Source organism: Stenella coeruleoalba (genome assembly GCF_951394435.1).
Source record: "Stenella coeruleoalba genome assembly, chromosome: 13".
Lineage (NCBI taxonomy): Eukaryota > Metazoa > Chordata > Mammalia > Artiodactyla > Delphinidae > Stenella > Stenella coeruleoalba.
Genome location: NC_137159.1, coordinates 78,723,437 through 78,738,415, shown reverse-complemented (window position 1 = coordinate 78,738,415; position 14,979 = coordinate 78,723,437). Strand labels below are relative to the sequence as shown.

Here is a 14,979-nt window from a genome sequence, read left to right as displayed (position 1 = left end):
ATAAAATATTAAATATTTGCTTTACTTTTTGTAGACTGTTTTAAATTATGTTTGTTTGGGGTTAACTTTTCTTGTTTTAATTTGCTTAGTGCTGAACAAATGGCAAATGAACCCATATGACAGAGGATCTGCTTTTGGTAAGTGGATAGATTTCAGCAGCACATTTGTGATTCAAAAACTTGTTTTTAATGCGATGTTGAGGAAAGATAAAGAATCCTTGTAAACTGGTAAGGGGTTCTTGTGTTGACGGCAGATAAAGTGTCACCTGTTTTAGTAAGAAAGAGATAAGCAGGCAGTGGAAAATGGGCAAAGGATGTGAATAGGCAGTTCACAGGAGAACCAGATCCAAATGGCAGTAAACACACAAAGGTCAAGTTTACAGGTAGCAGGGAAATGGAAATTAAAGTTACAGTGAATGTTGTTTTATACCCGTCTGATTGGCAAGAATCCAAAAGGGGGATAACCGACTTACAAATTACTGCCTCTCTGGAAAGGAGTTTGGCGTTACCTGTTAATATTGAAAAAACATATATTCCCGGAAGGTCAAGCTCATTGGAATGAAAGTGCCAGTATGTAAGAATATACTCTCAAAGCTGTTTGATGCCACATTATCTGTAATGATAAAAACTGCCAGTAAAGTAAACGATACTGCTAGCATGGCAAACAAAGATTGGGGTGTATCCAAGGACTTGTGGAGCTGTTACGAAGAATAAGTCGCAACTGCAGAGTTGACTTGGAGGAATTTTCTCCAGGTGTCCATGAGTAAGAAAATCAGGATGCAGAGAAAGGTAAATGGGCCTTGAGGAATCATGACAGAAACAAACAACCCCACGCTGCTGCTCTCTACCATGTGATATCTAATTTATGTAAAAGTTTATATATGTATATATGCATAAAGCATTTTAAATACAAAAATTTTTATGATTTACCCTTGTCAGAGAACTTTTTTAAAAGTTCAGAGGTTTATATAATGTACCCATGTGAATAAGAATTTATACTTTGAATAAATAATTGAATTTCTTATAAGTGAAGGGAAATGTGTGCCGAGATGCTTTTTTAAAACATTTCTTCTACATTCAGGTGGCGAATATGATTTGCAAGCCTGAATCAGGACGGAAGTTATAGTTTCCAGTACAGACAAGAGCCAAATGCTTTACTTAACGCCAAAAAGCACCAATAAGCACTATGACTGACTATGATGTATAACATAGAACTTCATCTTTTAGAGCCCTAATATTAGCAAATAACAGCTACAGGGTTATTTGTTCAGGCTTTTCCTGCTTTCCCTTTATGGTTTCTGGATCCACGGATTAGGGAACAAGCCAGAGTTTCCGTTTTTCTTTTAGTGTAGCATTCACTCAAGCTCTAATTTCGGCATAAAGTCAGAGCAACAAGTATTGATGAGTGGGTGCTGCGTCATCCTTAGTATCCATTTCTGTAAAGGACTCTAGAGAATAGTTGTCTAAACGTGTGTTGGTGATGCAGCTGCGGTAGCACAAGTCAGGTTAGGTGCTGTGTTGATGCCTTTTTAGAATTGTTGTGGTAAAATCCTGTCCTAGCCAACAGATAACAGTAGAGAGACTAGTCCTCAACGTAAGCCACCGCCCTCCAGGGGCTGAATGAGGGCAGCTACTCATGGGGAAGACATTGCTATCCTTCAGGAATCAGCAAGTCTCAGTCCCTGGAACATTGCACCAAGTAATGAATTATCTTATCAGTGAGACTGAACGATCCTTATTTCAGAATGCGTGATTTATGTAATCTGTATTGACATGGTTTTCTGTGTTTTTCTCAAATCCAGCAATTGGGTCAGATGGTCTTTGTTGTCAGAGCAGAGAAGTAAAGGAATGGCATGGATGTAGAGCTACTAAAGGATTAACGAAAGGTATTTAAAGAACATTTGTACTTGTCTGAACTTTTGGGGTGATGTATTAATACGTGAACTTTCTTTAAAGTAGCTTTGAATCGAGGATCTGAAAAGATTTTTAATGTTACAGGAAGATCTACCATTCTTCATTTGGAAGATACAAATTGTTAGAAACAATGGGAAAGTAGCTACATGGTAAATGAATCATAAGTGTATAATTTATAAAAATCTCAAAGTATTTTGCCCTTGCAGGGAAACACTACTATGAAGTATCCTGTCATGACCAAGGATTGTGCAGAGTTGGGTGGTCTTCTATGCAGGCTTCCCTAGACCTAGGTAAGTGTTTCTAAAATCAACTGAATTTGTTGTTTTACATTTGTGAATTTTTAACATTTTATTTTAGTGGGGAGCAAAATAGTAAACTTAAGCATACAAAGTTTATATTTAGAGACATGGAAATAATAATATTTACCTATACCCTCCTTGTTCCAAGAAAGATTTGAAGTACCAAAAAATAGATATTATAACATCATAAAAGCAGGAGGAATAAGGGTAAGGGTATGAATGAAGTCAGGAAAGTTAGTACGCATTAGTATGTACCACACAATACTGTGTAGGTGCTTCAAAATATCTTCAACTTATGAACTTTTATGGTACTTTTAACTTTATTCTTACCACATTTATAAAATACTTTTAAAATCTAGGTACTGACAAGTTTGGATTTGGCTTTGGTGGAACAGGAAAGAAATCTCACAATAAACAATTTGATAATTATGGAGAGGTAAGTTGTACTAATGACTGAATCATAGTGTTAGTAAGTTTTCTTGCATACTTGATCACTCATGACATGACTGAGGGTATAGAAATGATTGTGAAATTCAAGTGAATTTTCTGAATATTTTCCGCGGAAAGTTCAGATTGGGACTTCAGTGAAGAAATGTTACAAAATGAGAAAAATATTTTTCTTTTATGCCATTTATTAGCCCCTCCAAAGCATATTACTTGGTTTTCTGTGTTCACCCTCTTTTGATTTTGGCTTTGACTTTAATACTTGTGTTGCTCTCATTTCTTATTTTGAATCATGTTAAATCCAAATACACTTGTTCTTGTAGCCGACATCTCTGGTAATGTGCAGGAGCCTTAATACCATGTTGATGCTAAAAAGTCTGTCTGATGCTTCTACTATTATATATGATACGCTGTACTAGGCATTTTTTAAATCTACGTTAGAATTTTAAGGAATTTTATGCAACACTAACACATACTGTGGATGCAACTGTATTTGACCTTTTAACCTTATTTTCAATTTTGCTTTTTATAAACAGCACTTGACTTTCTGGTTTTCTAGGAATTCACTATGCATGATACCATTGGATGTTACCTAGATATGGATAAAGGGCATGTCAAATTCTCCAAAAATGGTAAGCTTTCTAGGGACCATTTTGTTAGAGAGTACATATGATATTCATTATTTGTGATTTTTTAAAATTTCCTTGCCATCTTCAATCTTCTCTCTCTTCCTCCCTGCCTTTCTTTTGAACAAATACTTATTGAGCATTTGCTGTGTGCCAGGCATGCTGGTAGGTGCTGGAGATACAGCAGAAAATGGACTAGATAAATTTATGTACACTTTTGTGGGGCTTAGCTACTGATAGGGAGAGACAGACAATATATGTGTTAGGTGGGAACAGTGCACTGAGGGAGCGTATAAATCCGGGTAAGGGGCTGGAGAGCATTCTGGGGGGTCAGAGAAGGCTTCTCTGAGAAGGTGACATTTGAGTAGAAATATCTTGGAAGAGTATTTCAGGCAGAGAGACCACTAATTGCAAAGGTCCTGAGATGAAAGCGTGCTTGGGGTATTTAAACAGTGAGGAGGCCAGTGGGTCTGGAAAACACTGAGCATGGGGGAGGGTCGTAGAATCTTGGGTCAGTGAGGTGGTGAGGCCAGGCCATATAGGACCTTATAGGCTATGATACAAACTTTTTATTTTGACTGAGATTGGAAGCCGTTAGGTTTTGAGTAGATAATTGCCATCGTCTGTCTTTAACAGTTTAACAGTACAATCACTGTGGTGGCTGCTTTGTTGAAAACACTGGGTGGTGACAATAGGTAGGGAACCAGGTGGATGCTAAGAGTTCTGTTTGGGGCAAGTTAAGTTTGAGATACTTACTAGACATCTGAGTGATGAAATCAAGTAAGTAGTTAAATGTACAGTTAAGTGTTCAGGGGAGGGATCAGAATTGGAGATATTGATACATCTTTGAGAGTTATTGGCTTATATATGATCCAGTCATAGGTCTGGATGAGATCACCTAGGGAATGAGAGTAGGTAATGAAGAGGAGAGATCTGAGGCCCAGGGTATTCTTGTGGTTAGAAGTTGGCAAGTTGAGGAGACTCCAGCAGAAGTGAATGAGGAGGAAAGCCAAAAGAGGTTGAGGTCGTGCAGTTCAGGTAAAGAAAGCTTTTGAAAGAGGAGGGAAGGATCAGATTGTGTCCAGTGCTGATGACGGGTCTAGCCTAGAAGGATGAGCAATGAGAACTACTGTGTTTGGCAAGTGGAGATCATTAATGAGCTTGACAAAGAGCTGTTGTGGTGGAACGAGGGGTGTGCAGGGGGAGCCTGATTGGGAATCAGTTCAACAGAGAATGGAGTGAAATGAGGTGGACACAGTCAACATGGAAATCAGGCAGTTTTACTACAAAAAGGAGAAGAAAAAATAAAGGACAGATGGAGGAAGTTCTGAGCTCAGGGAGGTTTGTCTAACTCAAGTGTCTACTGGAAGCAATCCCGTAGGAAGGGAATAATTAAAATTGTAGAGAGGGAGAGGGGACAATTTCGGGAGTAAAGTAAAAAAGTGAAGAGGTTGGTATTAGCACAGTTAATCCGCAGTAACAGGAGGGGGCGTGTGAATGTGCGTCGGCTGCTAGATTTGGTGGTGTGAGCACGTGGATGTTCTTTTCTGGTAGTTTTAATTCAATTTCTCTCTCTCTTTTTTTTTTAAAGGAAAAGACCTTGGCCTGGCATTTGAAATACCACCACATATGAAGAACCAAGGCCTCTTTCCTGCCTGTGTTTTGAAGGTAATTAGAGACATTTTGCTGTGATTATAAGCTACTTTGATCTTCGTTATTTCATATTGGTTAGTTTGCTCTTAGGTTAAGCATTTTCATTTTCTCCTTTATTCAATGCTAGAATGCTGAACTAAAATTCAACTTCGGGGAAGAAGAATTTAAGTTTCCACCAAAAGATGGTTTTGTTGCCCTTTCCAAGGCACCGGATAGTTTCACTGTCAAATCACAGCACACAGGTATAGCACCTGAGAGGGTAAAGATTCCAAGAATGGGGTATTGAAAACTCCAGTAAGTAAGGCTTCTTGTAGTGAGGTACAGATACTCCCCTTGCCTGTTTAGTCATGCATCTTTATTGAACATGTCAGTAAAATTCAGTTTCAAAACCTAATTCGTAAACTCCAAGTATTTGGTTTCAGTTCACGCATTTTGGGGAAGCTGGTCGTGGTGATGGTGGTATGTTGCATTTATAATGTGTGTGCTTATTAAGCGCCATGGCACTGTGTTAAGTGTTTCACCTGCGTTATTTAGTTTGCATAACAACCCTGTAAGGTAGTTTTATAGACAAAGAACTTGAGGAGTAGGGGCTTGAGGTCACTTGCCCAAGGTCACAGGACAAATAAGTGGTAGAACTGAATTCAACTCCAAGCAGTCTGACTCCAAAGCTCACACTCTCACCCCATTGTGCTGCCTAATCTGCTTCCAGTTATTTAAAGAAAGTGCATCTCACAGCTCATTTAATTTATCACAAAGCACATAATCAATTAAAATTACTGCAAGTAGATGTAAAGAATCTGTAGTTCATTTTAAGAATCTTTATTTTGTTTAGTTTGACTATCACCTATACCACTGGGCGATTGTTATTTAAAATTTTGATACTGGAGTATTTGTGCTCGTGTTTTACCGATAAAGGTATATGAGGTGTGATCTGAATGTATTCTAATCTTCTTTATTTTCTTAAGGTAACGCTCAGGTGGCACAAGCGAAGTTTCTCCCCAATGCTCCAAAAGCTCTCATTGTCGAACCTTCCCGAGAGTTGGCTGAACAAACTTTGAATAACGTCAAGCAGTTTAAGAAATATGTCGATAATCCTAAATTAAGGTAAAGCCTCCCTTTGTGCTCAAATGCCTATTGTCCTTAGGTCTGAGGTGTTTCAGAAGAAGAGTAAAGTAGGAAAAAAAATGAGATAGAAATTCAGAGTGTGTACATATGCATGTGTATGAGTGTGTAAATATATTTAACTGTGACATATAGTAGCAATTAGTTTCTATATAAAACTCCTGTTTAAGTGAGAAGAGTTCTATTAAAAAAAGTAAATTGAGGGACTTCCCTGGTGGGGCAGTGGTTAAGAATCCGCCTGCCAATGCAGGGGACACGGGTTCGAGCCCTGGTCTGGGAAGATCCCACGTGCCACAGAGCAGGTAAGCCCGTGCGCCACAACTCCTGAGGCTGCGCTGTAGAGCCTGCGAGCCACAGCTCCTGAGCCCGTGTGCCACAGCTACTGAAGCCCGCGCGCCTAGAGCCCGTGCTCTGCAACAAGAGAGGCCACCGCCATGAGAAGCCTGCGCACCGCGATGAAGAGCAGCCCCCCACTCACCGCAACTAGAGAAAGCCCGCGCGCAGCAACGAAGACCCAACTCAGCCAAAAATAAATAAATAAATATCCTTTAAAAAAAAAAAAAAGTAAATTGAGATTTTTCCTGTGTCTCTTATATAAAGTGTCATGGTTTGCAAAACTGTATCAGAGTAAAAATTAATTCTTTAAAGGGGCCATTTCATTTAATGTTAGCTTCATCACTTCATTTGCATAGAAAATGTATCTCTGTCTGTCTAGTGTGTTGGTAAACCTGGCTTGGCGAGGTTACTTCTAGCCTGTCTCCTAGTGGTGACCATCTTCCCTGTGGGCGTTCACACTGGTCCCTCTAGTTCGAGGGCTCTTTCTGCCACTGCGGGGAGACCGTAAGTCTAGTGATCTTGGAGAACTTCTGGCTCAGTAGCAATCCCTTTTAATTTAGGAAAGCCATACCATATAAGTAAACTGCTCTGTCAGTTGATTTGACACTTGATTTTTATTAATTTTTCTTTTAATTTTTCTTACTGAAATATAATTCACACACCATAAAATTCACCATTTAAAGTGTACAATTCAGTGGTTTTTAGTATATGGTCACAAGGTTGTGCAGCCATCACCACTATCTAACTTCAGAAACTCTGAATTATTGATGTCCCGTGGGCCCATCTGTTTATTTATTTATATTTTTAAAAATCTTATTTTGATGCCTGAGTTTTTTTTTTTTCCGGCTGTGTTGGGTCTTCGTTGCTGTGTGCGGGCTTTTCTCTAGTTACGGCAAGCAGGGGCTACTCTTCGTTGCGGTGCACGGGCTTCTCATTGCGGCGACTTCTATTGTGGCGGAGCATGGGCTCTAGGCATGCGGGCTTCAGTAGTTGTGGCTCACGGGCTCAGGAGTTGTGGCTCGCAGGCTCTAGAGCGCAGCCTCAGTAGTTGTGGCGCACGGACTTAGTTGCTCTGCAGCATGTGGGATGTTACTGGACCAGGGATTGAGCCCATGTCCCCTGCATTGGCAGGCGGATTCTTAACCACTGCGCCACCGTGGAAGTCCCCCATCTTTTTAATGTTGATCTTTCTCATAAGTTAAACTTATTCAGGGGTAAATTTATACTTAGTAAAACTTTTTAGGTAAAATGATTCCTAATTTTGTCTTGATGATTGATGCATTTCACTCTCTCAGTAACTATTTGAATACCTACCATGTGTGAAGACTTAGGCTAGGGATCAGGATATAACAACAAGAATTCATATTTGCTCTTATAGAATTATGTGCAGGAGTGTGGAGATAGTGTGGAAGGCAGAGAAACAACCAAAGTAATGTGATAAAATGCTTTAAGGATACGACACAGAGAGTCACTACAAGAGTACATCACCAGAGCATCTTCTTAGTGTAAGAGACTCAGAACTCTTCACAAGAGAGTGTTTTTGGAAGAATGTAAAACGCTAATATAAGTTGATTTTTGTGCTCTAATTATGTGTAAAGATTAACGTGCGTCTGGACAAAGCCTGAAAGGGAAGATAGATGACAAAATCAATTTATTTGCTAAGATGGTAAAATTGTGTTACTCATTTCGGTATTCAGCACAAATGAGCCTTTTCCTTCTTTGAAGACCCGGCTCAAGTCCTGGTCTTTCTGTGAAGCTGACGTGTTGGTGCCAGCTCGGTCCTTTCTCCCTCCTCGGATACCGCTGTGTTTGCGTCCCCATAATGCCTGTGCACTGTCACGTGTTAGCGTTTCTTGTTTTAAATGTGCATAGCTTTACTCGTCCCAACTCAGTTTTACACCCCATACGACAGGGGCTGGGCTTTTATATTCCTCAACCCTACGGTGCTTTGCACACAAGCATAGATTGTTACGTGTATGTGTAGTTTTCTGCTAAATTTGTAGAAATAAATGTATCTGATTAGGAAAGTGGATAAGAGTAAAGTTTTATAGAAGAAATGATAGATTTAGGACCGTAGTTACCAAACCTGGGAACTAAGGGACCTTATTTAAAAATACAGATTTATTGGTCCCTCTTCTGTATATACTGACTCAGATTTTCCAGGGAATAGGAATTGGAACTCTTTGTTTTTTAAGGAAGAATGCCACCTCTTCCAGGTGATTCCTAAGTAGCCAGTCTGGCATCTGGTGTTACCGGATTTAGGCAACGTGGCTCTAGCGGTAGGTGGTGAAGGACTATGCCAAGGTAATGGACATTCACAGACTAGAAAGCTTTTTTTTTCCTTTAAACACTATAAATCGCTTAAGATGACAGTAGGCAACCATGAAGCTGTTTCTTTTCATCAGTCATAGAATTTATGAGACTCAGTGTCAACATCATCCACTTTCCCAGTATTTTATGGTATTTTTTAAATGACTGATTAAATAAGAGTAAAATTAATCGATGAAGATAGTTGATAGCTACTTCTGATTGAAAGTTGTCTGGCTGCCTCAGGAAGTAATTTTGTCTGCTATTTATAAAAAGGAGACAATCTTTTCGTGAATAGCTATAGTGAGATATAATGCACATATACGATTCACTCTTTAAAGTGTACAGGTTGTTTTAGTTTTTATTACGTTCACAGAATTGTGCGACCACCAAAACCAATTTTGGAACGTCTTCATCACCCTCAAAAGAAACACTACCTTTTAGCAGTCACTCCCATTTCCCTCACACCTTCCTATCCCTGGGCAGCCACTGATCTCTTTGCCATATATAGAATTGCCTGTTTTGGACATTTTATATAAATGGAATTGGACAATGTGTGCTGTTTCATGACTGGCTTCTCTCATTTACCATAATGTTTTTCAAGTTCATCAGTGTTGTAGCATGTGTCAGTACTTAGTTCCTTTTTATTGCCCAAAAGTATTCCATTGTATACATTTACCACATATTTATTAGTCCACTCATTAGTCGATGGATGTTTGGGTTGTTTCCACTTTTTGGCTACTGTGCTGTGAACATTAGTGTATAGACTTTTGTGTGGACGTACATTTCCGTTTCTCCTGAATATACATCCAGGAGTGGAATTGCTGGATCATATAGTAGCTTCATGTTTAACATCTTCAGGAACCACGCAACTGTTTTCCAAAGTGACAACACTATTTTACATTTCTACTAGTAATGCGTGAGGGTTCCAGTTTCTCCACATCCTCACTTTATTATCTGTCCTTACAGTTATAGCCCTCCTAATGGATGTGAAGTGGTATCTTATTGTGGTTTGAGTTTGTATTTCCCTAATAGCTAATCGTGTTGAACATCTTTTCATGTGCTTACTGGCCATTTATAAAGTCTGTTCAGATTCTTTGCCCATTTTTCAATTGGGTTATTTGTCTTTTTATTGTTGAGTTGTAAGATATATACATGTAGTATTATGATTAATTATATATAATTTGCAAATATTTTCTCTCATTCTGTGATTCTGTGGGCTTTTTCACTTTCTTGGTAGTGTCCTTTGAAGTACAAAAGTTTTTAATTTTGATGAAGTCCAGTTTATTTTTTCATCTGTTGCTTTTTTGTTTGTTCATCTTTTGGTGTTGTAAGGGACTTTGCCTAACCCAAGATCATGAAGATTTACTCCTACGTTTTCTTCTAAGAGTTTTGTAGTTTTAAGTCTTATATTTAGGTCTGTGATTCATTTTGTATTAATTTTTATGTGTGACCTAAAGAAGAGGTTTAACTTCATTCATTTGCACGTGCATATCTATTTGTTCTAGCACCATTTGTTGAAAAGACTGTTCTTTCCCCCCATAGAATTGTCTTGGCATAAAGCTTTTTTTTTTAGAGTATATTTTATTATTTATTTTTGGCTGCGTCAGGTCTTAGTTGTGGTACACAGGATCTCTGTTGTGGTGCGCAGGCTCCTTGTTGCAGCGCACGGGCTTCTCTCTAGTTGTGGCACATGGGCTCTGTAGTTGTGACATGCGGGCTCTCTAGTTGTGGCCGACGTGCTCAGTAGTTGTGGCATGCAGGCTTAGTTGCCCTGCGGCTTGTGGGATCTTAGTTTCCGAACCAGAGATCGAACCCGCGTCCCCTGCATTGGGAGGTGGATTCTTAACCACTGGACTGCCAGGGAAGTCCCAAAGTAATCTTTTTTAATCTAAACATATTTTTTAGAAGTATTTGGAGTGAGAAAAATTCAAACACAAAAGGATATTCTGTGAAAAGTAAGTCTTCTTTCACCCCATTCCCCAGTTTTTGGTTATCAACCTGGAGGCAACTTTTAAAAATTAATATTTATATATTCTTTCAGAGTATATATTTTATACACGTACAACCACATGTGTCTATAAAGATTGATTGAAACCAGAGTTTGGGGTACCTGGAATTATCCTAATATAGAAAGATGTATAGATGAGGACTGATGTTTTCTGGGCTCCAAGCTTTCGCATTCTCCTCAGTTGCTTTACCGTGCGTTAACATTTTATGTAGCTCCTGGAAATGAAGTGCCTTGTCTCTTTCCTTCTCCAGACCTTCATTGTAGATTCTTTCTCAGTTATTCAGTTGTAATATCCACCTCCCCAAAACTGAAAAAAAACAAACAATAAAGCAGGCTTTAATCCTTTTCTACGTTATTATTCTGGTATTTATTTCAGGGAGCTTCTGATAATTGGAGGTGTTGCAGCACGGGATCAGCTCTCTGTTTTGGATAATGGGGTAAGTTGTACTTTTAATTTTTAAAAAGTAACACTATGTGTTGTCATTTTGGCAATATAGTTCTGCTGTGTGTCAAGAAAAGTCAAATGAGGCTGAAATTAAACAAGTTCAAAAGAGTGTATGTATGTTCAAAAATATCTTACAATTATGCCTTTCCTTTTCCCAAAGTGTACAGCATGGTAGTTTCTTCCAAACACCTCATGCAAAATTCCAACATATGTGAATTTTTTTTGGTTTATCTTTTGAGCACCTGCGAATTTCCTTCGCATTTTCATGCATTTAGTTATTTCCTCTGGGGATAATTGAAAAAGAAGCAGCTGGAGTTAAGAATAGAAATAGAGATAAGGTGGATTGCAGAGAAGGTAGTTTTGGCAGTGATCCTTGGGAGGGCTGAAGGATGGTAAGGCAGTGGTTCTAGTAGGAGGGGAGATGAGTTCAGATTTGTGTAAGGGGAAGTCTTAAAGGCTGTGCTGTTACCGAGGACGAAGCTCGGACTGTGATCCTCATTACTGGGGAAGAAGTTTGGGAAACTCTTAACTGCCTGTCAGTTCAGGTACAGGTAGAACTTCATAAAATATTTTGTATGTATGAAGTAACTTTGTCCTTACAAACTTCTCTTTCATTTCCTTCCCTAAACATTTTATCATTTAATCTAAACTGCTTGATACTGAGTTACGGTGAGCAAATATGTTCTCCCCTCAGTTGCCTTGGTGCTGCTGTCAAATGAAATTTCAGGCTGAATGGTTTTGATTTGACTTGGTGTGGCATATCAAGAGCAAGGAATCATTACTGTACTTAATACTATTCTAAGATAGTAACATAGCTTTGTTATGTTCTTATTTGATTTGCTATATTTTAATGGTTATAAGAGAGATTTAATATGTTCATTCCCTATCTTGGTTCCTCAAACCCCAATTCATTTTCCACGTAAGTTATTAAGTTTCTTAACTTACGTTGTCCAGCTCCGGAGCTTTTAGGGAATTCGATCTGCTTTTGCCAGGCAGATCTAAAATTTGGTACTGGCTGAAGCTAATGGCAAAGTAAAGGGAGTGTTATTCCATAGCTTTCCTGGCAGGATTCAGTTCCATTCTACTTAGGGGATGTAATATATTCTCTTTCTGCTCTTCCTTGCATCTTACATTGTCTACTTCTGTTATCTCCCACCATCCTCTGGCACCCTTAGCCCTGTGTTATGTCTTATGCTACAGGCAGAAGTCAGCTTTGGAGTCAGAGAATAGAACTATGTAATTTTTTTAATCTTTTAAAGTTGCACAGTTATGCAACATGTGCAGTTAGGCCTGAAGAAGTGGTTGGAGCCATTATCCAAGTCATATAGCTATTTCTCTCAGGCTTTTCCAATTTGACTTTTTGTTTTTAAACCTGAGAGACCGAGTTTCTGTTTTCATGCTGACTACCTGCTGAAATTGAGGAGGGAGGAAACTCGCACAGTGGGTTAGAATCCTTTGGTAAAGAGACGTTACCCACAGAACCAGAGTGGTATTGTATTCATTGCTGTGTCCAGCACAGTGCTTGGCACATAGTACATTCTTAATACATTGAGTGGGTTTTATTTTCAGACAGTATTTTCTAGATTGAACTGAGACTTGTTTACAGTTATCAACATAGTTGAAACAATAGCTTCAGAAATGTCTTTCACTATTTATGGGAGTTTAAATGCCTTCTACTGGATCAAATTAAAAGTCCATTCAGCACAGTACTTTTTCAGTTTTTCAAGGGGTGAGATATTGAAGTAATGAGACTATAGTGATGAATTTGTTAGGAGATAGTTACGGTTTTAGTCTAGAGTGGAGAACACAAGTGAAAAAGAAGTCATTTTTTATGCCTGTTGATAAAGAGTAGAAGTTTTGAATTGTCTGATTTATTGAATGATTTTATATAATACCTTATTGTGCTCACACACATACCTCCATATACACACTTTAGAAATATTTGTCCTTTATTGATTACCTTCTAGAAATGGGCCAGGCCCTGCTAAGTGCATTACATACATTTTCTCATTCAATTCCCACAATAGCCCTTTGTGATGGTCCTCTTCCCCATTTTTACAGGTCAGGAAGAGGGCTTATACCAAATATTAAGTAATTTGCCCCAGATCTTACAACTCATAGGTGGAACTTACTTCAAAGCCTATGTTCCTAATCACTATACCATGGATTTGATTAAAAGGTGTGTGTGTGAAAATGGAAAATGTGGTTAATCGGGTGTCCTGGCATTGGCGGCTCCTATTCTCTTTGTAGATGTCTTAAAATTTTTATAATAAAAAGCTAAATAAAACTTGTTCTTACTTGAATTAGACCTTTTCTCATGTTTGGACTTTGAGTTTGAATCCCAGTTACTAGCTGTATCATCTAAGTTCTTATGACTTTAGAATTCTAAACTTCAGTCTCCTCATTTAAAAACAGGACTAATAATAGTAGTGCTTTCCTTAGTGGTAACATGAAATGATATAATACCTGTAAAAGGTTAGCACAGCACATGTTCATTATAAGCACTTGACAAGTAGTCATTATTGCTGTTTTTCCTGGATTAGGTCATCTTCATTATTAATTATAACCAAATTTATCAAGCACCTGGCACACTGGGCATCAAATGCACTACATATCTGATCTCTTAATTATCACAACCGTCTTGCAAAGCAGAAAATGTTACCCATTTAAAAAATGAGAAAATTGAAACTAGAAGAGATTAAGTAGCTTGAGGTCACACAGCTGGGTAATGGTGGAGCTGGGATTTGGGTCCTGGTTTAATTTCAGAGTTCCTATAAATTCTTTTGATTTTTCACTTGGAAAACAAATTTTATATACTAGACTGTCTATAACAGGTTAAAATGTTACAATCAGTTGCCAGAGTCTTCGCATTAATTTCAAAGCAGGTATAAGTTTAATAATACAGCATTATCTAGAACTCCTGTTTCGCACATTTACAGCTGACTATGACTACTTCAATATGCATGTTTTCATTGTAAGTAGACCATTGTTGGTTGCTATTCTAAGGTGATTACAATAGTTCTTCAGTTTTCTTAAGGTGCTTTTTTTGGATATTTTTTAGGTAGATATAGTTGTTGGCACTCCAGGAAGACTGGATGATTTGGTGTCAACTGGAAAGCTGAACTTATCCCAAGTTAGATTCCTGGTCCTGGATGAAGCTGTATGTTGAAATATACTCATGCTTTTAAAAAAAAATTTGCTTATGTTTTGGGGGATAAACTATGTGAAATGGTGAAGAAAAAATACAATTTAGTCATGATCCCAACCCCTAGAGAGAAACATAGTTACCAGTTTGGTGTATTTTCATTCACTGCTTATAATTACAGTAAATACTATTTTATGTAGTTGCAATCAGGCTATTTAGAATCTGGGAAATCTTTTTTAGAAAAATATGGTACATAAGTATTTCATGTCATTATTTATGAACAATTTTTAAAGGCTGTCGAATGGTCTCTCATATGCACACTTCATGGCTTATTTAACCACCCTTATTACTAGACATGTAGGTTTGTTTTGTACTCCAACTAGTTATCTTGTTTGTACATAACATTTTTTTTTTTTTTTTACACATTACAAATTACATTAATATGTTTTGGGCTCTTGAGATATAGTTCCAAGTTATTTTCAAGATGAGGTAGTTTTTCAACATTGAAGGTCTTTGCTTTCTCATATTAGAGTCGTATTCTGAAGGAGATGTGGGAGTTATTAACTCTTGTATTCATTTTAGAATACCAGAGTATGGTTTTTGAGTTATTTATTGTCAGCTTTTTCATATTATAGTCACATGGGCTTTAAAGTTGAATTTACAACTTGCCTTTAAATA

The 14,979-nt window shown here is 38.0% G+C and overlaps 1 protein-coding gene across 1 annotated transcript in view; it reads left to right on the top strand.

Moving 5' to 3' along the window:
* Window positions 1-14,979, top strand: part of DDX1 (DEAD-box helicase 1) — a 34,234-nt gene that overhangs the window by 7,628 nt on the left and 11,627 nt on the right. Inside the window, exons 6-15 of the mRNA XM_079940562.1 lie at window positions 90-137; window positions 1,802-1,885; window positions 2,120-2,203; window positions 2,572-2,648; window positions 3,216-3,288; window positions 4,874-4,950; window positions 5,063-5,177; window positions 5,901-6,039; window positions 11,088-11,148; window positions 14,218-14,316. Coding sequence (XP_079796688.1) covers window positions 90-137; window positions 1,802-1,885; window positions 2,120-2,203; window positions 2,572-2,648; window positions 3,216-3,288; window positions 4,874-4,950; window positions 5,063-5,177; window positions 5,901-6,039; window positions 11,088-11,148; window positions 14,218-14,316 — 857 coding nt within the window. The remainder of the gene's footprint in view (window positions 1-89; window positions 138-1,801; window positions 1,886-2,119; window positions 2,204-2,571; window positions 2,649-3,215; window positions 3,289-4,873; window positions 4,951-5,062; window positions 5,178-5,900; window positions 6,040-11,087; window positions 11,149-14,217; window positions 14,317-14,979) is intronic.